General features: G+C 41.9%; 2 protein-coding genes across 2 annotated transcripts in view; both read right to left on the bottom strand.

Moving 5' to 3' along the window:
* The window catches only part of ZDHHC20 (zinc finger DHHC-type containing 20), a 49,266-nt gene extending 39,550 nt beyond the window's left edge, over nucleotides 1-9,716 (bottom strand). The window contains exon 1 of the mRNA XM_030971781.1: nucleotides 9,522-9,716. Within this exon, the coding sequence (XP_030827641.1) occupies nucleotides 9,522-9,639 (118 nt within the window). The 5' untranslated portion in view covers nucleotides 9,640-9,716. The remainder of the gene's footprint in view (nucleotides 1-9,521) is intronic.
* Nucleotides 9,717-14,874: 5,158 nt separating this feature from the next.
* Nucleotides 14,875-26,523, bottom strand: part of MICU2 (mitochondrial calcium uptake 2) — a 134,889-nt gene continuing 123,240 nt past the window's right edge. Inside the window, exons 9-12 of the mRNA XM_030962795.1 lie at nucleotides 22,509-22,680; nucleotides 22,121-22,229; nucleotides 19,255-19,412; nucleotides 14,875-18,972 (exon numbers count right to left, since the gene is read on the bottom strand). Coding sequence (XP_030818655.1) covers nucleotides 18,868-18,972; nucleotides 19,255-19,412; nucleotides 22,121-22,229; nucleotides 22,509-22,680 — 544 coding nt within the window. The 3' untranslated portion in view covers nucleotides 14,875-18,867. The remainder of the gene's footprint in view (nucleotides 18,973-19,254; nucleotides 19,413-22,120; nucleotides 22,230-22,508; nucleotides 22,681-26,523) is intronic.

Here is a 26,523-nt window from a genome sequence, read left to right as displayed (position 1 = left end):
CCTCAAGCTGACCTCCCCTCATGCATTATGTCACTGGATTTCCTAAGTGAAGTTTCAAGTCTGCAATGTTGGCCAGGTTTGACTGGTATTTGCCACCTGAGGTTAAATATGGAGCTGCCTGTGTTAAGAGCTGATTTTCAGCCCGCAGTACATTGACAACAGAGTAGCCAGTAATGTAATCTGGATTCCAATCAAGATATTAATAAGCCAAGCTCCTGGACTCAGCCCTTTAAGGAACTTTTGTATTGAAAAACATGCCATTTAAAAACAAGTATATTAGTTGTGGGAGAGTAGCAATGGGGAACTCCCGTTTTCAACAAACTGGACTTGTAAATACTAATAAATATTTAGTATTTTTTAAATTATAAAACTATTTATTGAATAAACAAAGGTTTAAAGACTTCTCATGGTGATTTAGGGAATCTGTTCATATATGGCTTATCAATTTGATTGGTAACAAATGCTGGCATCTTTTGATGCTGGAGGCTTTGCTGCTTTGAAACAAAATGTTATACATTAAATCTAAGACTGAGACATCCCGAGACAAAGCTTGACTAGCTAAATCTACACCCTTCTAGCTTCTTTGCAAAAAGTTAGAAATAACAGCAACTCCCTAGGAACATAAGAAAAGATCCAGGTGCTGCAGAGGGAAAAAAATCACTGGTAATAAAAGGACAGAAAGTTTTGGATAGAGGACAAGGTCAGAAGGACACCACTTTGTTGCACTAGGTCTCATTTAAGTTTACTTAACCAGACTACTTAGGAATATGAAAAAGTGACAGCACAAAAACTGTATGAGCCACTGCAAAGGGATTTTTGGATACTCCAGAAAATCTAGACTAAATCTTTGATAGTAGTCCAGAGCTAACAGAGAGGCAAGCATACAAAAGAGCACAGCCTATCATCCAAGAGCTCTCATTCAGTAACTATTGCTTCCAGCAAATAAATAAACTAAAAAAGTCCTCAGAGCTCACCTGCCTGCTGACAGTTCACCATATATTCTTGGAAAGTATAAAGTCAGGACTCTAAGAACATTAACTGAAATACTGTAAATCCTAATGCAATGTGTTCCAAGGGGAGAACAGCTCTGTCTACTGCTCTTCAGAGATGCATTAGGGCTCCCAGGGAAAAGCACTGGAGGTAACAGCAGGGCTGGCACGCTGCCTAACAAGAAACAAGCAGGGCTTGAAGCATGCATGGCTCCTACTGAGAGAATTAACTTCTGTCATCTTCCTAGGCTATCACCCTCCATAGGAACACAGTTGCAAGAACATCCTTGGTTGCAAGTGAAGTACTGGAGTGGGGCACTCTGGTGGGAAACAATATTTATGATGTCCAAGGAGTGACTGCTGCTTGTTTAACACAAAAGTGAGCCACCACAGTGAGTTGTAGGAAGTTAGATCAGGAGAGTGGCTGCTTCTAAAGACCTACAACTAGGTGTGAGTTGGCCCAGATCCTTAAACCTGTTGTCATAATTTGGGATGGGGGCAGGGTGTGCATCTGCTTGACTAAAGCCTTCAGAGAAGGCGTGCAGCAAGAGGAGAGCATTGTCACATGGTGGGAGACTACTACAAATCCTGAGGCATGGAAGCACAGCTCCTGAGGCTCTGCACGTGTCTAAAAGCTCTCCCAGATCATTGGTTCTGCTCACAAACAGATTCCCACTTCCACTCTTAACTTGGCAATAGGGTTCTGCAAGTCTGGGAAGTAGTGAGAAACATAGGATATTTCCAGCTTTGAGGATGTTAACAGAACACAGCCACACAAAAGAGAAAAACATAACTGGATCTACTACTCAATGGTCTTTAAGCCTTCCACTGTCAAAATTTATTATTTGTCTAAATTATTAATTATTACAGAAGTTCAAGCCTACTCTCTACACTGCTTGCTGCTTTAGCTTTATCTCAGCAGGTATCTACCATGGAACACAGCCATAATATAATTATTTAAACCCCATAACATGAAATTTAAGGAGCAGCAGATTAAATAGATAAAAATGCACACACACAAAACATCCCCACCAAAGTCCTATGTGTACCTTGCATCCTTTTTCAGATACTGTAAAAAAAGCCACTTGAGTGTTAGTCACAAAGGATTTTTTAAAACAGAACAGAAACCACACTGCTCCAAGAGCTCTGCTCCAAGTTTTGGGCTCCTTTGCAATGTTCAGGGTAAATCTGCAGGTCACAAATCAACAGATGTGAAATCCTTCAATCAATCACAAAGCAATATGTGGAAATTCACTTCCTTTCTCTCATTTTTTAAATCCAAACTTGACAAAGCTAAAAGCAATGACTACTTGTCATGAAGAATGATACAGTAACAGGTTTTCTGCATTCACACCTATGACAAGGCAGTAGACGAGGCACTTGACATAAGTTCTAAGTCCACCACATACAACTGCAAACCAGCTTATACAATAACTATGTGTTTAGGTCTCCTCAAGCAAATAATGTCTGTTTCTTTCAAGGTTATTTAAATTTAATCTAAACTTTGTTTCATTCTCTCTGCACTGGCAGCTTGCTTAATTCTAGATGAATTTCTTCAAGCTCTAAATTTTTTTTTGTCACAAAGAGGTTTAAAAAAGGAAAAAAAAACCCAAAGCCCAAACAGCTATCTCTGCACTTAGCACTTCACAAAAGATGCATAAAAATTGCCCACACTGGAGACAAACACACATCGAGATGCACAAGTGAAACACCACAAACAAAAGAATGCTGCTTTGAAACCCTCTCTCTGTAGATCATATGATTGAAATGGTTCCATGCTTCACATTTAAGCCAATGCTGCACCTTGTACAGCACCAGAGACTGCTGCAGAAACTGCAAAGCATCCTGCTCTTGCGATCTGCTTGTCTTTGACAATCTCACAAGAAAACTTTAAGAGTCAGAAGAAAAGATGAAGAAGGAATGGATAAGCCATTTGGTCATTTGAGAAAAAAGGAAAAGCAGAGGCTTGAAATGCTGCAGAGGGGGAACTTGACTTCTAGCACAGATAAGGGAGGACAGTCAAAGATTAGGTATTCCACTGAAGATTGTGGGGATGAAGGAAAGCAGAAGAGTGGGAAAAATCTGGCTGGCTTGTTTCTTGATGCGGGAGAGAAGGAGTTAAGCACATGCCACAGAAAACAGTTTAGTGACAGCAGAAGGAGGTAATATTGGGGAAGCGGCTAAAAGAACACATGAATTTGTTGCAATCTCATTATCTCTTTTATAACTGAATCACACCTTGGTGGAGAATCAGCTTACACACGCACAAAAAAAAAGTGGCTTGTGCTTACTTTCCAAATGTTTCTGTTACATTTTATATATTCTAATAAGAAAAAAATGTATACTCATCCTATTACAGGAAGATTATGCACCAGCTGGAAGAAGTTAATGACAGAGATCAAAACTCCATAAAAGCTGTTTCAGGAACCTACAGTTTGTAACACTTGTAAGAAAAGTACATGTTAAACCAGCATAAAATCATACAGTTGTAGGAAGCTGTTTAACAAAGTGATGCACTGAATGGGAGCAAAATGAACAGCATGAACCCTCAGCATTAACAGGCACAATTTTAGGCAGACAATTAGAATCTATCTTACTCCCATTTTCCATCACAGTCTCAAGTTCCAAGAGTAAAAGCAGGTCCAGTGCCATCCAAGCATTTCAACTATCACAGGTATACGAGAACGCAGCTCTGAAACCCATCTTTAAACCCTGTAAATTCTTTGATTATGAAAAGCGTATGAAATTAAGTCATAAAAATATGAGTCAGTAGAGAAGAAAGTTTTAATTATTGAAATTTCAACAGACAGAATAACCTGAAGTTCACTGTATGTAGAGGGTCAATGACCTCAAAGTAATGTCTGCTGAAAATATACGCTTGAAATTCTGGTCCTTTTATCCATAGCGTCTTGTAGGAAAACAGAGACTCCTAAGTGATGAAGGAACATAAAACTCCTGATTAAAAATGAAAGTGACATTTAGATCACTGTTCTAAACTCTAGAGGCATACAGAAATCTCCTCCTGCTGTTACCAGAGAAAAAATGGAGAGAAGTTATTTTCCATAATATTAAATGCTCATGCTACCCAAGCCCTTTCAAAGCAAGAAGCAAAGCTTTATAGTCCACATCTAGGAGATGTGGAAGCACTGCAGCAGTGAGTGATCATGGCTACAAGAAAGTAAAACAGGAAGAGCTCCTGCTTTAGCTCAGACACTTACTCAGCTCCTTGCTTTCCCTAAGGCCCTTCTCTACCCTACTCCAAATCCATGCTACCTGTGGACCAGTTTCAGACAAGTGCTGAGGCTCAGGATAGGTCTCACACAAAGTATGCACCACTAAGTTTCATCAAAGCTGCTGGACAGCAGAAGAGACAAGCCCAAACTCCCTGCTGGCAGAGAGCTGCTCTGAGCTCAGCTGCTCATTTTCTGCCTAGTCCCCTGAGCAAGCTAGACAACACCAAACTGGTCACTGCACCACACTGCTTGTTGACCAGACAGTAATTAGGGATCAAGGAAAGATGCCAACTGCTGCAGAGCTGTCAGGAATGGTTTAGCAGATGCAGGGGCTGGGGCAAGCACTGCAGATAGAGGGCTGGGAGGGAGAAGAGGGATAGAGTCCTTCTGATGACAGAAGAAAGAGCAGATACAAGATAACTCCTCAAGAAACCAGGCTGTTGCACTCGTAACAATTTTTTCATTAGAGGACTGCCAAGAGAGCAGATTGCATTTTAATGTAAAAGGCACATGTCCACCTGTCCCTATAAACTAGTATGATCAATGCAGTGCAAGGCACCATAGAAGATAATCTTTCTCCTCAGCTGGCACTTCGTTTTCCAATAATCTATATCCAGTCTGACCACCTCAACAGGAATTCTAATTATTTATAATAACAGACAAGGTTCTCATTTAAGATGATAATATGCATGCTTATGCTGAGAGATTACAGCAAAATTAAGTGCATGCAGAGTGGTTCAATTTCTGTATTTTTAAATTCATGAGAGGCACATAAACATAGTTAACTAACTAATGATCTAACCTGTTTAATTTGCTTTCCTTTTCTTGACAGGTGACCCTCTTTTCCTACGGGAATGCCTTTTACACGTTTAACATGCAAATGTTGTACGCCAGTGCTGATACCTCAGCTTTTTCTGTAGTTTGAAATCAGAACTGCTGTTGGTATCGCCTTGCCATTGCTTGAGAGATATTGCATTAGCATTTTCAGTAGAGATTTCTTTCGGAGGAGGCAGATGGAATTACCTTCTCTCTGTTTACACAACAGACTCTTCAGATAGGGAGCGTTACAAGGGATCACCATGTGCTTCTCATAAGGGCGGTGCTTTGGGGAAATCAGAGCTAGCTCCTTACTGACAAGAGACATTGCAGTCTCCTGGAACAGCAAGGAGTATAATTTGTATTACTAACACAAAGTTATGCATTCTAAAGTACAAACTGCTTTGTTTGCCAGGATTTTAGACACCCTAGACGTTACACTGTATCAAAAAAAGCTAACCTTCTGCAACTAGATGCTATGAAAAGAATACAAAACTAGTTTCTCCCATAGCTTTCAAAACCAGAGTTTTCTATACTTTGAAGACCCTGAGGCATGAAAACACTAATTCATTCACAAGTCTACTAAATATGTAAAAAAGTCATTATCCTGAAAACTCCTGGCTCAGGAGAGGAATCAGGACTGTGATTTTCAGAAAATGTAGTCTTCAGTATAAAAGTAAAAAGCTAACCCGATCAGGATTTTCAGTTGGTTTTTTTTCATTTTAATAACACCAGTCATAACACTTTAGTTAGGGGCTGCAGACAACTCAAAGTTAACTAACTGCTCTTTTTCTCAGTGCAAGACTGCACTACCGAAGTCGGCAAGTGTTTTTTAGCAGAAGGGTTGCCTGTAAGAAATGAGCTGACTTCACCCACCAACTACATGTGGCAAAACAGCGTCTTGTGACCACCCTCAAACCAGTCTGCACTACAGCCCACCACCTACAAAAACGTTTGGGATACATAATCAGATCCAAGCCAGCCATAAATGAAAGCAAACCATGACAGAAACATTTCACTCTTTCCGAGCATCTGAGGGATGTGGTAAGCAAACACAATCAGTCCAATTCAGCAGAAGCATAATATAGCCATTGTTTACAAAAGCAATGTTAAAAGCAAAGCATGTTTTGATAAGCAAAGGAACACATGAAATGGTTTCAAACTAACAAAAAAGCTATTTTACAACATCTTTTATGTATTGCTAGGTGTGTTTTCTTGCAAACAGAGCTCTGGGCAAGTTATGTGTGAAAAGAAATAATCTAGTTAGAAAGTGTTCAGTCAGCTTTTTCTACTTCAAAACATTTTAAAAAGCCCTCTGAGACCCGCCTTCAGTCTTCTGCAGTTCCTTCAGTTACACATATTCACTGAATTTTTACACTATGCTGACATTCCCTCAACTTACACACATTTGGCTGTTTTCACCTTTCCAATTAGCTTAATAGCTAATTTACTTGATGGATCACAACTACACAGCAATAGTGGTCTAAACAAGCCACTGTTCAACATCTTCAGAGAGAGAGAACATGCTGGCAGTTCCCATGGGAGGAAAACAATAGACAAGCTCATGAGTCTCCTTTCATCTTATCCACACCAGTCCTTCTCGGTGTTCACAGCCAGTGTGTAAGGAATATAATTTAGGGTTATAGAAGAGGCATAATCCAGTAAATACATAGTAGGAGTGAATTACAGAGAAGTCTGAGTCGATCAGACACCAAAAGACATTGAGCAATATGCGAGCACCCCATCCGAGGAGGGTGGGGCAAGCAGCACAGAGAAGCAAAACTGAAAGGAAAAGGGTGAGGTGACGAAAGAAGCAGCCCCAAACTCACCATCTTCTCCTTTATGATACTACACTAAGCCTGGCTTCCCACTTGATCCACTAACTGTTCAACCTTTAATAAATGATAAAGGACTACAAGGAAAAGAAAAAAACAAATGAGGAACAAGTAACAATTGGGAAAATACAGGCTTTCCCTCTTCCTATTTCCTTGTTAGCATCACATCTGAACAGTTATTGATTTTTTTAAGAATAAACTTTGAAAAAACACTGATGTCTATGGGATTCCGATTTCCCTTCTACCCAGTATTTATTAGAAATTTTCTATTGTGTCTCCTCATTTCTAAAGCTTCTCTTCCTCCATCTCTCTTTCCTTCAGTAGGCACAGATCAGCCTCTTATCAAAGCCATATCCCTGCTTCTGCACTGCCCCATGTGAACACTGGCAAAGGCCAGCGTTGCCTCATTCATCAGCTGTGTGCTGGAGGCACATCCTTGCATTGCCTCTGCATTGCCTCGTAGCACACACTGCTGTCCTTCCCAAAACAAAAAGAACACAGGGAGCACCAGCAGAAAGAAAACATACCTGCCAAGACAAACAGAAAATCTTGTATTTTGCTCTAAATCCTCACAATCCTGGTTTGAACTCAACCGCAGAGTAAAACCACGCAAAGGAAAAAACCCACAATGCGAAAAAGACCCAAACACAAAATCCCTTTCCTCTCCCTTGGTGAGATGGCTTTTTCTCAGGAGTGTAAACAAAATTCAACAGATTAAAAATAAGCAACAAAAACCAAAACCCTCCAAACTCACAACAGAAAAAACTCACAAGACAAATAAAATCCTTGGTCATCGAGCATGATTTAGACAAGTAACAACTGAAAAATTCAGTGGTAGCAACAGAAGTCAATATATATTTTGCTTATTAAATTACACTTTTTCTCAAACGCCTGTATGCAGAGACATTAATAGAGCTGATTCGTGAGCAAAAAGAGCCAGTCTTCTAGAAACCAGACTTAGAGAGGCAGAAGCTCTTGCATCAATAGGAGCCAATCTTCTCAATAATTTTCACACAAATGAAACCTTAATGAACTCACAAGAGCTCTTTTCAGCTTCTCTATGTTCACGACAGACAAATCATTCACAGCACCTAGTCCTGACCCACTCTGTGATCAAGACACAAAGCTGGGACTCAGAGCTTGAGGCTCTGTTCCCAACTCAAGCAGAGACCACCTGTTCGACCCTAGGCAAGCCTCTTAATCCCTGAGTTTTTGTTCTTTGTTTAAAAATAGCTCTAATCTGCCTTTTGTCATACTAATCAGACTGTAGTGGGTACAGAAAACTTGTAAAACGTGAGTCTATAACCTCCCACAGCCCCTTTCAGGACTACTGTTACAGCTACCCATGCCCCAGACCTCCAGTAGACTGACTCAAATTTGTTTTCAAATTTCAAGTTTTAAGCATGATTTCCCAGAAAACCTATTTATTCATATAGACAACTGAACAATATTTATTTGGCAAATTTGGATACACCGACATATTGCAACTACCTCATGTCAACATTTCACGTAGTATCTCAAATAGCATTATTTTACAGCTATGTCTCTACTATTTAAAGCTCAAATAACATTTGTGCCAGTGGTTCATTCTCCAGACTAGATCTCCAAATACAGAAGGCTGTGAAATAACATCAGCATACAGAAAAGTCATCCAAAATACTAAGTCATCACAGAAAAAACCAAAGTGATTATTGCTAATGGAAGGCTGTATATACCAGTTTACCCAGATACAAAGTACATGCAAACATTTTTTTTCTAGCTAGGATATCAAAGCATGTAGTTTACACAAATAAGAAGTAGTACCAGGACCTACAGACACTAGACAGATCTATATGTAGCTTAAAATAGTTAGTACTTTCGAGGTTCTTCCTCATTTCAGCTTCCTTACTTAAACATGCCAAATGCTCAATAACCCGTTCCTTAGTTTTCCTATGCTGCTTCCAAGTTTCAGCAATTCTGATGAATACTGCACATCACAGTCCCCCTCCATTTACCCTGCCCAGGGAAAGCCAACATCCTCCTGAATGGAACTTTCCTCCTGAAGACAGCAAAGGGTAAATATCGCCCTGACCGACATCGGCTGCAAGTCAGATTTATATAAAGACGAGCCCTCGTCCAGAGAGCCTGGATATGGCCTGACAAAACCCCCTAAGACCTAAATCCTTTCCCCAGCCCGCTTAAGTTGGATGTTTCCAGCCTCATAATGCTTCACCGGCACCGGGCTTCTGAATGAAAAGGAGGGAGGGGAACCCCCTACACACCCTTAAGGAGTTATTTGATACATCAGACGGATGAACAACAGTAAAATAGAGGGGAAGCCCCTCACGAGGAGACACGAGGGGCTGAGCTCTCGAGAAGTCCCTATCCCCAGACGAAGCACCCTGGGCCTCCTCCTCCCCTGAACCTCCACAGCGGCCCCGGGCCGGGACCCCGCCACCATGAGGCACCTGAGGGCGGGAGGACAACAGGTAAAGCCGGCCCGGAGGGAGCGCCCGAGGCAGGGTCTCCTTCCGCCGCCCGAGCGAAAGCCTGAGGCGGGCGCAGGGAGAAGCGAGCCCGCCGGGGCGCAGGGGAGGAGGCGGCCGGCGGAGGGTCCTGCCCGCCCGGCCGGCAGCTCCCGGCGCCCGCGACCCTCCCGGTCCACTCACACACACACAGCTCCACCACGTAGGCGTAGTAGGACCAGGCCACGACCAGGGCGATGAAGGCCACGGGCACCCAGGCCAGCACCTTCTGGCAGCACTTGAGGACGTGGGACGGCGCCATCTTCCCTGCCGGGCACCGCGGCAGCGCCGGCGCTGCGACGGGCGGGCGGCGGCTGCAGCTCCGGCCGCCGCTGCGGAGCCGGGCCCGGGCGGGCCCTGGGCGGGCCGCAGTGGGCGGGACAGGGGCGGCCCCAGCGCCCGCCACCGCCCCCTTCTCGGGGCGCCGGAACGCCTCTGGATCACAGGACGATGAGGGAAGGCACCTCTGGAGATCATCCGGTCCAACCCCCCTTGCCAAAGCACGGTCACCTAGAGCAGGTGACACAGGAACGCTTCCAGGTGGGTTTGGAGACTCTCCAGAGAGGAAGGCTCTATGACCTGCCAGGGCAGCCTGTTCCTCTGCCCACCCTCCAAGGAAAGTTCTTCCTCATGTTGAGGTGAAACTTGTGTTTTAGTTTATGGCTATTGCTCCTCGTCCTGTCACTGGGCACCACTGAAAAGAGCCTGGCACCATCCCCTTGCCACCTACCTTGGTGATGCATTTATAGGCATTGACTAGATTTCCACTCAGTCTTCTCCTCTCTAGGCTAAACAGGCCTTGCTCATGGAGTCTCTCCTCGTAAGAGAGATGCTCCAGAGCCTTAATTATCCTTGGAGGGTCCTCCACTGGACCCTCTCCAGTAGCAACTTCCTTTTACTGAGGAGCCGAGAACGGGACACAGCACTCCAGATGTGGCCTCAATGGGGCTGAGTCGTGGAGGAGGATCCCCGCCTTCGACCTGCTGGCCATATTCTTCCCAATGCATCCTTCGCTATTGCACCTCGGGGGACCGCTGCCCTCCGCCTCCCTCTGTTCGCACCGGAGAGATCCTCTTCCAGCCACAAAATCTGCTCTTAAACCTCCAGGTTTTGCCCTTTCCCGGTCCTGGCCGGACGGACAAATCGGTACTGGGCAGGAAGGCGGTGGGACAGCTGCGGGCGCTGCCGGGCTGCTGCCTGCCCCCTGCTCGCCGAGCACTTACACGGCTCAAGCAGCCTGTTGGGTGCCGCAAAGGGAACTTTTAAATGACTTGTACTGCTCTGTTTCACCGGCTGTTCCTGAGCGCCGCTGAGCGCCTGACAGCTGCGGCCACACCGCGGCCTCGGGCGGGCACCGCCGCCGGCGCTGCCTTGCGGGGCTCAGCCTCCGGAGAGCTTGAAATCTTTAGCCTTACTCTGGCATTACTGTGGGTGGGATGCCGAGGTCGGAACAGCCCGCGCCGTGGCAAAACTCCCCTTCTCCCCGCCGAGCCAAAGGGTGCTTGCGCCAGGAGCGGGTCCCTGGCCCCAGGCGGCTCCCGTGGCGCTCCGGCGCCACCTGGCGGCGACAAGAGGGGCCTCCCGAGCCGAGGGAAACGGAACGGACGCATCCCATCCATAGGGTACAGACAGCATCCCATCCCTAGGGAACAGACAGCATCCATAGGGAACAGACAGCATCCCATTCCTAGGGAACAGACAGCATCCCATCCATAGGGAACAGACAGCATCCATAGGGAACAGACAGCATCTGAACAGCTGACAGTGAGGGAACATGCTGGTCAAATGCCCAAGACACAGGCTCTGTACGTGTGGCAATGTGTGTGCGTGTGTGTGTGTGTGTGTGTGTGTGTGTGTGTGTGTGTGTGTGTGTGTGTTCATCAAGGTATCAGAGCAGAGGAATGAAGCAGCGATCTGTGGCCCTGATGTACAGAGCAGGGACATGTGCCCAAGGACCAGGGAAAGATGATCAGTCTGGGATCTGAACTCTGGGTATGTGCATGCTTATGCATGCTGCGTACAGGAGCATGATCAGGATGGTGGGGAAGGGGATTGTAAGGCTGTATGCAGTAATGCAAGGGCTGCAAAAGAAAGAGACCTTCATTAATTGTGGCACTTGGAGACATGCTTGAGTATTGAAGATGGCAGTGCTGAGTTAGCAATTTGATTTTATGAACTTAGAGGTCTTTTTCAACCCTAATGATTCCTCGATTCTGTTTCTTAAGGGTATCAAAACATGCCACAACTGCTGGCATGTGCTTTACCTCAAGATCTCACAGGACTGTTAACACTTGGCCTCAAGACAATGGGAAAGGATTTAAATTCTTGGTGTCAAAATAGTATTTGTTAATAATGCTTTTAGAAGTATCTGAGTTTGATACTTCTATGTGCTTTTAATAATTTAATTGCTGTGTTAGTTTCTTAGTAGTGTATTCAGTGAAGAGACATTGTACTTCCAAGCCTTCAGGAATTTAAGAAGGGACCTGGACCTGGGAAGCAAAGTTACAAACAACTTTTACCAAGAAGGTCCTGCATGTTACTGTGGCTGTAACTAACTCCTGGCTGTTACTGTGCAGTGACCATTCTCTTGGCTGTGCTTCCACTAACTTTTCTGACAAATTCCCATTCACAATAAGCACAATTCCTAACATGAATACTAAGGAGCACAACCATGAATAAAAGGGTTTTAGCCTTCACTATGCTAGGGAAGATGTGAAGGGATCCAACATGATCCTCCCTATCCCAGTCTTCCCTGCTGATGCTGACTGCAGTTTCACCCACAGAGGTATCAGTGGAACCATGTGTGTGTTGACATTCCCCCCTTTTAGCAGGTCCATACTGAGCTGCAGGAACAGCCACTGCATGTGGTTTGGATGGAGTCTGAGGCTGGCAAAGCTGGAAGCTGTGACATGGCTGGTATTTCAGTTGTGGGTCAGACAGATGCCTTGGGCAGGATGGAAGGCCAGTGGCTGCAGCATAAACCTTGGACAGGACAAACTAAACCAGCTACAATCCAGTAGCATTTCCGTGCAGTGTTCCCAGAATGACAGGAACTGAAGCGAGACTGAATTAAACAAGGACAACACCAAGGTTGTGAGGTGGCAGACAGGGATTATTTATCCCCAGACAGTGCCCCTCACTGAGGAGTTTTGCTGCACAAGAAGCCCCTTGGCACAGCTGGCAGGAACTATCATCTTCCACTCCTGAAAGCCACCTGGGATGTCTCTACAAGGACCTCTTGAGAAGAAATCAGCTCCTTGAATAGAAGTCACACAGGATGGAAGGAAGCTCTGCTAGGAATTGCTGAATACCTGTTTGACTTCAAAAAGCTGCAGTGTAGCTTTGTGCAAACTTTGCTGCCTCATTTGTGGGGAGGGACAAGAAATGACACTTGGAGCAGATTCTGGGAAGGTGAAGAGCGACTCAGAATGTCATGTTGTGGGAACAGCTGCTCACCACACACTCACTGGATCCCACGACTGTCAAATATTGGAAAACAAAAGGCATCTCCTGTCCATTTTCACATCACACCTCCACTTCTGGCTGCCCATCTGCTTTGGTCACATTGAAAAATGTGTAAGAGAAGTGAAACATTTCCCTTTGCAGCCTCAGCACCAGTCAGGGTCTGTTGCAGTCTTCCAGATGTTTGTTGGTCCCAGAGCAAGGCCCTGAAAACACTCCTGTAACTCAGAATTTCTCTCTTTACTATTTAGAGGTTATAATCTACAACAATTTCATCTCTGTTTTGCTTCTGTATTTTTTCCCTCTCAAAGTAGCTCATCTTAAACTCCAGGAGCATGCAATCCCAAGGCAGAAGCAAACAAACTTCTTAGATGAAGATTGATGCAAAATCATAATTTGTCTCATTTATTCCTTGTAATATGAGACAAATCAAATTTTAGGAGGCTTTGAATTCCTGATGTACACATAAACCCAACAGAGATTATGTAAAGTATTTGCTCTTCACATTCCAGTACAGATCATGTAATCTTGTACACACCAACTACCAGGGATTACTATCCCTTTTTCGCACTGGATCAAATTTATAAATTGTAAGGATGCATTTTTGGTCAAACAGCATTTAAAAAAACCTTATTTCAGCCATATTGATTCAGTTCTTGCTTACCCAGCATCTTTTTGTTCAATAATATTAATGTTTGCTTAATTTTTAATTTATTCTTATAGCTCTTCTGTTTCTTCTTTTGACTTCAGGACTTATCATTTAGTCTCCTTTTCTAAAGATTAGTGGCAAAGCATTGTATTTTGGTATCTTTTATTTTCAATAGCAAATGTCATCTTCTACCTGTGACTCATTTGCCATTGCTCTAGGAATTACCTTCTGTGCATTATTTAAGTGATGTACACCACGTTTTCAGTAATGTTTGCTCATTCCAACAGTATCAGTTTCAAAGTAGATTAAACCACAGTAAGAGGCCACATAATTTAAAACAAAAAATCTGTATCCTGAAAAAAGAAGAAAATTTTAAAACACTTATTGGAAAGTCTTAAATGAAAACAAATGGTTTTCTTTGGGGTGATTTAGAGCCAGTTGCTCCATGGGCTGACATTAAAGCTGACAAAATTCCCCTGGAGCAGTGGACCTGAGGCAGAGTGTTGTGGTAGAACGCCCCTGTAGAACATCCTTTCTCCAGGAAAGTGCTTGTGGCATTCACAAAGTACAGGCTTAGTCCAGTGAGGCTCATCTTCTGTGCTCCCTTTGCAGTCCATGGAGAAAAGCCAGGCCCTCCAAGGCTGTTTCAGAGCAGTGAGCTTGCATCTGAAATCCCATGAGAAAAACTCTCACACATTCCTCTGAATTACCTATGGAATATTCCTCCTTCCAGCTTTTCAGATCTGTGTGTCTGAAATCTGGCCACACAAACCCAGTTATAAACAGTGTTCTGCAAGGTGTTGTGTCCATTCTCCCACACCCTGATGCCATCCCATGTTACTTCCACCACTCGGTCAGCCTGGAAAGGCAGGCCAGCCTTCTGCCGGAGGCAGAAGAGAGTAACAGATTCATTTAAAAAAGACTTCCAAGATCACCAAGTCTAGCCATTAACCCAGCACTGCCATGTCTACCACCACTAAACCATGCCCCCAAGTGCCACATGTACACATCTTTTCAACACCTCCAGGGATGGTGACATAACTGCTTCCCTGGGCAGCCTATTCCAGTGCTTGACAAGCCTTTATCTGAAGTTTTTTTCCCTAGCATTCAATCTAAACTGACAATGGGCACACAGGTGAGCAAAACCATGGCCTTTTACTCCTCAGGGCATGAGGTGTTGTGGATGAGCCCCGGCAGGTGTGAGCAGTGCTGAGCAGGCTCCCTGCAATGTCAGTGTGCAGGAGCAGCAGCCCAGGACAGCAAGCAGAGCTCTGCACTAGAGCACTCCAGTTAATGAACTGGAAACATTATTAACTAAGCCAACATCAGCCTAATGAGAAATCTGTCTCCACATATATTGTATGATTTTTTTATTATTGAGTCAGCTAGGAATTGTTTAATAAACAAAGCCAATGGGAAACATTCAAATAAATGAGTGAAGAGACACACACTTGTTTGCTGATTAATTTTGTGCAAGCTTAAGTCTCTCAGGTTTTCTGTTCTGCAAAGGGTTTTCGGCTTCTTGTTGGATGACATCTTCAGCTTCTGTAGCAGGAGCTTCTGTGGCCAGCTGGGCACTAGAAGAGTGTGTCTACATCTGCCATGTTCATCTTCATGCTTCCCTTGTGACCAACTGCATTACAGGAGCTGTTTGTTGGGCAACTTGGATCTCACTAATAATGACCACAACATCATTTGGGCACGTATTTTCTGTTCAGAATGACTAAAGGCTTTTTTCTGCATTGGAGTCGTTTCCTGAACCAGCTGTGACTGTTTTACAGGAAAAATCAAAACTGAAGGTATGAGGCATGCTTGCCCTCTCCTGTGAGAACTCCAGCATGAGAAGAAAACTATTTTAAAACTTTGATGTACAGTTATCGATCCATTTCTATGTTTTAGTCCAAGTATGGTCAATATACCTGAAATTTATACTTCCTCTAAGCAACGGGATTGTTCCCATTCTTGCCCTTTATTGGGCAGTGATCCTTTTTATGTTATATGCACTGAACATGTGAAGTGCCACGAAACCACAGTCCATGGCCTGGTTGTTTGTCTGCTGTACACAACATGTACTCCTCATTGTTGCCTGTTTTGTTTAAACCTGCCAGCTTGGTTTGAATCCAGAGGGACTTTTGCTTTTAGAAAGAGGCTTGTACAAACTGAGACACCAGAATTAATTTCTAGAAACAATCAATGAGTTTCTATTACTTCTAGTATATCACATGCATTTTTGCCTTTGCTTCCTTTGGAAGTGAAGAATAAATGGTTATTAGACATTATCTTAAACAAAGAAATGTAAGAAATGTTAGGGGGATACAATAACTAAAATTCTGAAAAGCAGCTATGTGCTGTAGGTGACTGCACTTGCTTTTGATATGTTATATCAATTTTTGAGACTTTTGCAATGTGCAATGTGTTCATCTTTATTCTATGTAAAATTCAGACGCAATGTGGTAGATTAAAAAAAAATCAATTTTATTTACCTTTTCTATACATTCCTGTTCAGAGGAAGAGTTCTTTATGTTAAAACAAGTCACAATTGATATATTTAGACTGGTAGCTGGCATAAGCCTTAACTAAATATGTTGAGTAATGCTCACAGCAGGCTGCAATTATCATACGGTGACTAAAAGAAACTAAACCATCAAACACTTAAACTATAATGAATTTCTTAAAAAACAGGGTGTATCTAAATACATAAATATCTCTTTTAATATAAGATATTAAAAATGAGAAATTATTTTAAGACTGTTTTACAAACTATTTTAGTTGACAAATAACAATAAACTTACAAATTAAATGCAGAATCTGATTCTTCAAGCCTGGTGGACAAGTCATCCCTAGCCTTTAAAGGAGTTCCTGGCTGCACTTTCAGGATCACTTCTGAAAATTATTCATAACTCTGTTTTAATTTCCAATCAATTTTTTTCTTTTTACTATAGATACAAAATTCATATCAAACCCAAGCATATCCCTTTGCTTTTCCTCTGAACTTGAAATCAAAGCTTTTGCTGAAAACTAAAACTTGAAACCCCTGAAAGCAGATACTGCTGATTGCACAAACCCAGATAGAAATGAGCACTGAGGAATTAAACTTCTAGATACACTAAAGCTAAATGAGTTGATTTTTCCAAAAGAAAACCAAACAGCTTGTAATAAGGAAGTAATTAGTAAACAAAAGAAACCACAAAAGCAATAAAAAACATCACAAACCTATTAACTTCACACAGAATAAAATGCTAGGGAATAATTTCCACTCCAAAGTAAAAATGATTTGCCAAAATATTAACAGCAACAAATAAAAGGCAGCCTTGCATTAAAGCCAGAGCTGGCACAAAGCACACTTTGGGTGAACACATCCACACTTCTGTGTCATGGAAGCTCTTCTTCAATAGTGTAATTTTTTGGATAATTTGGGGAAGTGCAGCTGGCTTTGGTACTGTGGTGCCAGTCCCACTGCCCTACCTTGGCTCCCACCACGAGAAGCAACAAACAATTTCCAAACACACAAAGAAAATCAGCACCTGCTATCCTGCTGCCCACATAGCATTGCAGGAGCTCAGTTTGAGGGGAGGAGGCTGAGGCATTTACTGCATTTGGATTTTTCCCTGGGGAAAAAGGGATCCCTGATGGTCACTGGTGCTTGGTCTTCCAGACAGTCTCAGGACATCCCCACAGGCATGGTCTTGTTCTGGGTGCATGTCTATGACAGGACTACCAGCATTTTCTCTTTAACACTTTAGATTAAAGCTCCAAGCTGAGGCCATGAGGGAAGAGTCGCTTTGCTGGCCCCTCACTGTGTTTCCTAGGAGAGATCACTATGCCAAGGCTAAGCACTAGGACTTGTCCTCAGCACAAACATGACAGCTACCAACACATCAAACATTCTCAGTAATCTCAGTATTCCTTAGGAGGGACCTTTAGGGTTTCCCAATGCATTCTCTGCTGTCCCTGCACCAAGTGAGAGCTGCCCTGATGTCTTACCTATCATGGAAATTGCCCCTCTTCTCACAAACCCCAAAGAAATGACAACCAAGCATCACATGTTGAGCTTTGAAGCAAACACAGCTGATGTAATTGAAGCAAACACAGCTGATGTAATGCAACAAACAGATGGATAGTTCCTCACTGAGTGGTTTCTGGGTTATTTTTTTGAGATATTTCCCTAGTCCACGTTTTCAGTCTATTACCTCTATTATCACAAACCTATCCTGAAAGGTTAAGCTTTCACCCCAGCCAAGACAAGTCAGACAACTGAGAGTGGGAAAGAGGAAGAACCTTGACAACTTTACAGATAAGTCTATCTCCTATGTATCATGGCCAACCAGGAAGAGTTATCTGGACCTGGCTTTTGGCTCCTGGGATTTTAAGAAAGACAAAACATGTAATGTGCACACCTGTGTACACAGAGATGCACCTTATGTTATTGCAAAAAAATGTTCATCTGTAATTTCTAAGTGTTAGTCTTGATTTGTTCCTCTTTTTAGTGTTCAAGGTCTTAGGTCTAACTTTGCATTTGGAGTAATAAACATTTGTATTTGGTTTTTTATTGGACATATTACCTCAACAATGGCTTATTATAACCTTGATTTCCTGAGATACTTCAGGTTTTCCTGTCACAACTTTTAGTGAGATAAAACAACTACTTGTTACGCATTCATCTTCTGCAATACAAATAAAGCAAAATAGTAATGAGTCAAACTGTAGCCACCACTGTGTTTGATAGAATGAGGATTCTTTTTCTTCCCATTTATACTATGTGGAAGAGGTCTGAGACACTCAATACACACTCATTGATCAATGTACAACTTTTAAACCCTGCATCAAGCCCATCAGTCTTGTATTTCCAGTTTAATAATAACACCATGAGGGCCGGCAAACCAGACATCCACACAGGAAGTGGTGGAATCAAGCATCAGGAACCAGCACATGAGCAGATCCCCAAAACAAGGTGTGAATTTTCCTTTTTGATTTAGGATAATTTGGTTTTGTGATTTTGCCCTGTGGACCTCTGCCCTTGCTGGAGAAGGAGAGCTGCTGTGTTGGTGTCTGAGATGATGTTCACTCCTTCAACAGGAGATGAAACTGCTGTGATGTTCCTGCCTGGGGCCATTATTCAGTGCAGGGTCAGACTCCACAGAGCAGAAAACAACACTATTCCCCAGAACAAGAGTACTATGGTATGGAGGCCAAAAGCGACATCAGTTCTGTAAACCAAACTGATTGCACTGGAACAATTATAAAATTATTGCATTAGAGTCTGGGTTAATGAAACTTTAACTATAGCTTAAAAAAAGTGTATTTTTGGTTTAGTTATTATGTAAACAGGACAAACTCCCCTAAAGAAAAACCACTTAAGCAAAAGAAAAATGGACTGCTTTAAAAAGGACTTTTCCCAGTTTGCTTCCAAAGTTCTTTGACTTCTTTAATGCTTTCTTTTTTCACACACTTCCAGAAACCTTGAATGCCTTGCTGCTGTGGTACCTGTTAATAAAGTTAAAGTGTGTTTAGCATTTACACAAAAAAGATGCCTATTCCCAGACTGTGAATACAATATATAATGTGCTGCTGCTTCCATAGTTCACATCTGTAATAACAAATTCTTAGTGGCAGCACTCATCCCAGATTCATATGCAGTAAGGACTACCCAGTTTAAAATATTTATCTTTTTCTATTCATTAACTCTACCTGTGTTTCTACAAGCATTTAAAAGAGAGTTGTAGCAATCATCTGTGGTATTTACAAACAATTATGTCAGCTTGTTACCCTCAAGCCTCGATGAATTCGGTTCCTCAGGACTCCAAGAAACTCGCTGTGGCTGAGGCAGTCATCTCCATCTAGATCAAAAATCTTGAAGATGGTATCCAAAACATTATCTGACAGATCCTGTCCTGTTGCCACCTTCACTGCTCTCTTGAACTCAGCTAGTAAAGACATAATATTATATCACAGGTGACTGAACTTGGAAAGAAAATGGAAAGCTTATAAATAGCAGGATTCTGTCCAGTTTACAATGGCTTTTGGGTATCCTAACTGCAGAATTTGGGATGTGTAAACTAGTAAACTATTAGGAGGACTCAGTTCATGTGTTCTTGAGCTTGCTTCTTCTTTTGTAACACTATCTTTATTACTTTTATCATAAGCTTTAGCAATGCACTACTTCTCAAGCAACAGTACAAGTGATAATTTTTGCTAGAAATAGCAAAAATTTGGCTCTTTCCTGTTCATACAAATGGTGTTTGCCTCACTATCCCCTCATAAAAAACCTTACCATTTTATATCAAGCCAGCTTCATAACAATTCATTCTACAAGAAAACTCTTCTTCTCAGAGAACAGTAGGTTATATGCTCCACCTCAACTAACAATCTCCTCAGCAACTCTGCAGAAACACAGACCATCAAATGGTCAATGCACTGCTTACAGCACATGGCTTTATATATCTGTAGTTTCTGGTTTTCAGAGAAGCTGGCTAGCTCCTCTTAAATGATGTTGAAGAGTTACTGAGGATTTGTGCCAGAAAAAGCTGCCATACCTCCCTGGAGATGTATTCATCTTCAACTCTTTTTTCTTCTCTTTTTACACCACCATGTGCAGTATAGAAACACCCACTAGCCCCTCTTTTTATCCTGTGGTGCACAGAATTCAGAGTTTTGGCTCAAGAAAGATGAGGAAGTGTGTGGGACTGACAAAACAGCAGCTCATAAGAGTGGAAGGATTATTGTTTATTGTAGCAAGCACAATCACAACACATGAATTGGATGCATTTTTGAAGGCATCAGGGAAGTGTGAATTTCAAAAAGGAACTGGAAGTTATTGAAGTGTAGCAGTATTGTAGATTATTACAGCAAGTTGTCCAATGAAGTCATAAATGCAATATTAACGTGGTTCTGCTCTCATAAACAAGTGCTGTTTATAAATAGTGTTATAAATATGATTATTTCTGAAGCTTATTAGAGGGAATAGCATTCCTGACATAGCTCTCATCTTTGTCTCTTTCAACAATTCCTGTATAAATGGAGTAGATTATTTCACAGTTGGTTTACATAGAATTAAGTTAAAAATCCTTCTGTAAAATATATCACAACTTGAAAAAGACATAAAATATGGGATGTTTATAGTAGTCTTAATTTTGTCTTTGAAAAGATGTTAACTGTTTCATTTTTTGAAGCTGAATTTAAATCCAGACATGGCACTATCCTTTCTTTGAATGCAACATCAATAAAAGAAGATCTTCTACAAGAGTGGGGCATAACAATTTCCAAGCAAAGAAGGACCACCTTACCAGAGAGAAAAGATGAGTTGTGAACTTAGAAGAAAAAGAAATCTAGAAAAAAAGGGAGGACTAAAAGACTGTCTTATATTTAGATGAATGTTCATATGTGTGTGAATACACATGATAATGTCCACATTATCATGCAAACACCAAGACAAAGAACTCAGCCAGATTCAGGAGAGAATTAGACATACAGGCATGTAACATCTGTAAGTTACCTCAGCAGCTGGCTGATTTTGATTACAGTGGGGTTCAGCACAAAAACAGACTAGTAGTGAAAGTCACAAGTTGCAAATCCCCCAGTTTTCTTTGGTTCAAATCCCATCCAAACATGTATCTTTCAAGAATATGTATTTCTCTTTCCATCTTCTCATATCTCTCATCTTTTTTCACATGAGCCCATCAAATATTAATTTCAATGAATGTTAATATCTCCTTAAATTTCCTTAGGAACTTTTTAACAATGTTGCTATTTTGAAATAACTTACAGACTTGTCCTTCAAGAGTAAAAACTAAGTAACAACCTCAGGATTAAAACAAAATGCATTTGTATGTCCATAAAACTTTTGATTCATTGCTCCTATTTCTCCTATATGGAAAGGAAGCAACTCCCCTCCTTGAAATCTTTATTTTAAACCCCACTTTATGACATTGTTTCTTTTTGACAAACATAACTGCATAATGCATCCTCCTCAGCACAGGGAGGACATGGAGTGAGTCCAGAAGAGGGCCACAAAAATTATGTGGTAATTTTTGGGATGGAGCACCTCTTCAGTGAAGAAAGGCCAAGAGAGTTGGGGTTGTTAAGCCTGGAGAAGAGATACCTCAGGGCAGACTTTATTGTGGACTTTCACTATATCAAGGGAGCTTATAAGAGAAGTTTTACCAAGGCCCATAGTGACAGGAAAAGAAAAATGCTTTCAAAGTGAAAAAGCGTAGATTTAGACTGGACATAAGGAAGAAACTTACAAAGTTGTGGCTGTCTCATCATTGAAAGTGTTCAAGGTCTGGTTGGGTGGGGATTTGAGCAACCTAATCCAGTGAAAGTTCCCTGCCTATGGCAGAAGGTTTGGAAAAATGACCTTTAAAGGTCCCTTCCAACCCAAACTATCTTATGATTTATTAGTCTGCTGTCATTAATCCACATATGACAGCACATTAGAACTTTGAAATGAAAACATCTTGGAAACTTTATATTATTATTTTTTAATGAAATAGAAGTAAGTCCAAATACAGAGCAGTATAATATTTTTGGATTTCACTGTGGTACTTTGGGATAATAATTTACATTATTTCATAATTAAAATGATTTTTTTTTGCCTTTAAAAAAACACACATGAAAGATGTACAGCACTTACCCCGCTTAACAGGACGATTTGCTACAGTAAACATCTGCATGGCGATGGAAAAGTCTTCCAGATTATTTGTAAACTTGCAAAAAGTCTTGAATTCTTCCAAACTGATGTTCTAGAGTATCACAGAATTCATATTATATATAATGAATATACATTCAAATCCCAATTATTTGATGTCATTAAATCTGGTGGCACTTAGTGTTTAGATGTGACTGCCTACTCATTATTGATATTTGTTTTTCTCAGCTGGACAATTATCATTGCTCTTGTATAAAATTCAAGGGCTGCAATACTTCATTCGGTAACTGGTTATCTCATTAGATACCCACATTAAAATGAAAATCTGCGCACAGAAAGGAGGAAGGCAAACAAAGTATATTTGGGTACCAACCTCTCCTGCTTCAATTCTGTCTTTCACATTCTGCCAGTAAATTTCATTGTTTTCCTCATCAGTGAAGTACAGCAACCATGCCGCAAAGTCTTCTTTTCTCATGACGCTCAAACCCTTTGAAAACTTGATGAATTCCATTTCTTGGACTTCTGTTTGCAGATTTTCCATGAATCTAAGTGTAAACAGATATTATGCATCACTTGTTACTTCCACCCCTGTATCACCACTACTACTTAGCTACCAAGTGGCGCAGACACCAGCTCTGAGCCACAGACACTTTCGACATTGCCGTTTAAAACAAATAAACCGCACAGGTTTAATTTTCCTCGCGCTCGCAGATGTTTCCAGGGCTGCATTTCTACAGGGACACCAGCAGGACGCGCTCTCGGCATGCACAGGCGGCTGCTGCCGGCAGAACTCGGGGACGCATTGGACATCTTGGTTTTACTCGGGTTTAAAAATGCGCAGATAAGGAGATAAAAAAATCGGTAAGGCAGCAGCATAATGAATGAATGAATGAAAAACGACCTGGTAACTGAAGGCCTGACACATGATTTATGAGGTTTCATATTAAAAAGAGAGGAATGACAAGATTGCAAAGTGCCTAAAAAGATGAGGCCATAATAATCACAAAGGTGAAAGAGGAAACTTGAAATTGCTGTAGGAGATGACTGAAAGTATCAAAGATTATAACTACATACAGAGGTTTGGTGAATCAGTTCTGTGCTCACAGGAGGATAGATCAGAGAGGATTACAATTGACTTGTACAGAGTTAAGAACAGCACAGAAAATGTTGCAGGGGTTTGGGAAGGTAAGAGAGCTGTCTGAAAATGGAAAGAGTAAACATCAAGGTTTTTAGGAGGCACCCATTCTTTCAGGAAAGAAAGAAAAAAGTATTACAAGAAGCAAATAATAACCTGAAGGTACAGAGCTGTAATTGTGAGTTCCAGCTTCAAGTTTTTTCAGTTTGGTCTATATGGCTAGTATTAATTTTGAAAAAGTTAACACAGACAATACAGTGTGATCCACTTGGTATTTTCCACTTCAGAAATGGGGCAATCCAAAAACAAGAGGTGATTTTTAAATAAAGGCTAAAACCAGTGGTGCTTGCCAGAATCCCCTCCATATTGCTAAAGAACCCTTCTTTATTGAGTTGCAGAAATTATTGACAAGAGGGAATGAAGTACTCCTATATTAGGACAAAGCAATTAATTGGAGAAGAGGACAGCTAAGGGTCTGTGTAGCCAATATCAGCAGAGGCTCATTTGCTCATCCATGTTTGCCTGGCCTCACTGGGTTTGAATTCTTTCCCTTGAAATTACAGCATTTGAGTCCACATAGCTATCTTTAGCTCTTTAATGAGATCACTTGGACAATTAGTAGCTTGAAGCTCTGTGAAGTCTATAAGGGGTTAGCTAAAGACTGCTCTTGAAGCATAAGCCCTCTCTTGTATTCTTCCCTCTAACAGGTAGAGCTGCACATGCAAATAAAGGGCCAAAAAATGCTTCACAGCCCAGGACATGCAGGTAAATGAAAGCCTGATAGTGAGGTGAATTTAAGTTTCAGGCTGGGGCTGAGTTAGGGTAATACGGAGGAGGGGTACAAAATGCTGTCACATTTTATATGTGCCTTTTTCTGGTCGAGTAAAGGGGATTCTACAGTACAGCCAAACACTAAGATCCACAGTCCACCTTAAGAACTGACACACTTCCAATTCCCTCAGCTCTCCCTCTCAGAAGTGGATGAAACACCAAAGGACCAGGTAGTGCAACCAGTGTGACTGGGCAGCCCTTTGTCTTGCAGAGTGGCAGAGCTGCCTTGCTCAGCTTGCAAAGCACTCCTCTGTTTTCAGGCCCAGCTCCTGTCTTTGTAACTCACAAGGAGACTGCTGCCTCTGGCCAGCACCACAGCCAGCCTGTGCCAGGGAGACCAGCTCCATGGGCTGGCACAAGCAGCCCTGCTGCACCCACAGCCCCCAGCAGTCTCCCCAGGTCTTGGGAAGGGAGGTCAAGGTATAGAGGGAGAGAACAGCATGGACCTGGCATGTAGACCAGGCATGGAGTCAGCCCAGCAGAGACTGAGTAGGGCCACTTGGCTGCATTTTGAGAGTGGCCATCGCAGGCAAGGAGGAGATGGTATCTGGGGTGTGTGGTTTGTGGTTGGCTGGAAGGCACAGCCAAGACTGTGCAGAACAATTTCTTTGACTGTAGTTTCTACCTCATGTAACGTCTGGTCTGGAGGAGGAGAAGTTGCTGAAAATGAGGTCACCCACAGAAATATGCCTAAAACTTGGATGTAGAGAAATGAGACATGTGTTTTATTTTCTTGGATTTTTATCTATGAAAGGTGGACATATTTTGCAACAGACTTAAGGTCTTGAGAATTGAGCTATTTATCTTGGGGAGAAAGCTCTCAGTCATTTGCTTTACTGGTTGCTAGCCACAGGCAACGACACAGAAACAGATTCTTCCACCTTTTCTGAATATTGTATTTCCTTAAGCAGACAAGCCATGGTGATCTGCCTTCTAGTCACACCCAGTAAGGCAGATCAATCATTCCTACATGATGAGGAAGGAGCCCACCAAGCTGCACATATCAGCCTGCTGAAAGGGGCAGCAAAGTCAGAGCAGACAGTGAAGGGTTTGGCTGCAGCATTTTCAGTGCGCTCTTGCTTCTGCACCCTCTTCTAATTGAAGTTCATTTCAACTTGTAGGCTTGCTCCTGGCAAGCCAGAGTGGGAAGATTTCCTGCCATATCAAATCCTACTTGGAGCAGTAGCTGAAATGTGCAATTTAAAATTTATGTGATAGTTTCCCATATTACAAAAATTAAAATACTGTGAATCATCGCATCAGCATTCTAGGTCACTCTTATTCCCAAATGTGAGATTTAAAAATCCTAATGAGGTGTTTTTTTAAGTAAAAGTTATTAAAAGTTATTAAAAATAACTTTCTGGTTAGGAAGTAAAACTTGATACATAAATGTCAAGACACCACTAGGGATACTTGCTTTTGTATCTTCTGGATCACAGCGCAATGAGTTTCAGCTGTGAAGTCCTCAAAATAAATCCAGATATTAGGAGAGAAACAAGCACAGGAATGAAATTCCTGCTCTCCCAAAGTCAGTGGGATCTTGGCTGGAGATTTGGTAGGGAGTCAGAATTCAAGTACAGGAAAAGGATTCTGATTGTAGATATGCTCTACAATTAAAGAATGATTACACTGGGAATACTCTTATGCTATAGTAGGTTGAAAATGAAAGAAAGCTTTAAGTTTCCAAGTAACAAAAAGGATAGGTAAACCATAAATTTATAAGATGGGGAAAAGGCCAGGAATAGAGAGCACTTTCTTTAAGACAGCCCACTTTATCCACACTCTCTAAAACACCCACGTTGAAGGCCAATGGCCAAATTCGTTATCGTGTTACAACAGCATCCAGAAACCTTATCAGGATTTACCCCTCATTTTGTAATGGGTTCTAGTATAGAAAGAGGGAGTCTCCCAAGGCTTTTGGCAACTCATCTTTAATAGTGCTAACCCACCACAAATAGAAGTGAAAATGTAATAAAATAGGGGAGATCTCAGGAATGCAGCTATTCCCCCCCTCCAAATGGAGAAGTGCTACCTTAATATTCTTTACTAGTTTATATTCTTTACTAGTTTATATTCTTTACTTTAAAGTGCCACCTCTGTATTCTTTATGGCACAAAAAGAAGTAGATTGAAACACTAAAGGAAATATTGGGGAAAGTTTTTTTTCCACCTCTTGACCTGAACTGTTTGTGCAGAGCTTCAACACTCAATACAGAACTGATCAGTTCCTGTCACACTGATTTATAGAAAGGAATCTAACAACAAGGATAGTGGTGGGTATACCACCACAGCATTTGCATCATGCTTTGGCTTCTCCTTGTGACACCAAAGTCCTTCTGAAGAATTGATAACCCCCTCTGCACCAAAAGACTGTGGCAAACCAGCTGCAGCTTGCCTTTTTGCAATCTGTCAAAACAGAATAT

The sequence above is a fragment of the Camarhynchus parvulus genome, chromosome 1 (assembly GCF_901933205.1).
Source record: "Camarhynchus parvulus chromosome 1, STF_HiC, whole genome shotgun sequence".
In the NCBI taxonomy this organism is placed as follows: domain Eukaryota; kingdom Metazoa; phylum Chordata; class Aves; order Passeriformes; family Thraupidae; genus Camarhynchus; species Camarhynchus parvulus.
Note: the sequence above shows the minus strand (reverse complement) of the source record. Positions and strands in the feature narration are given on the sequence as shown.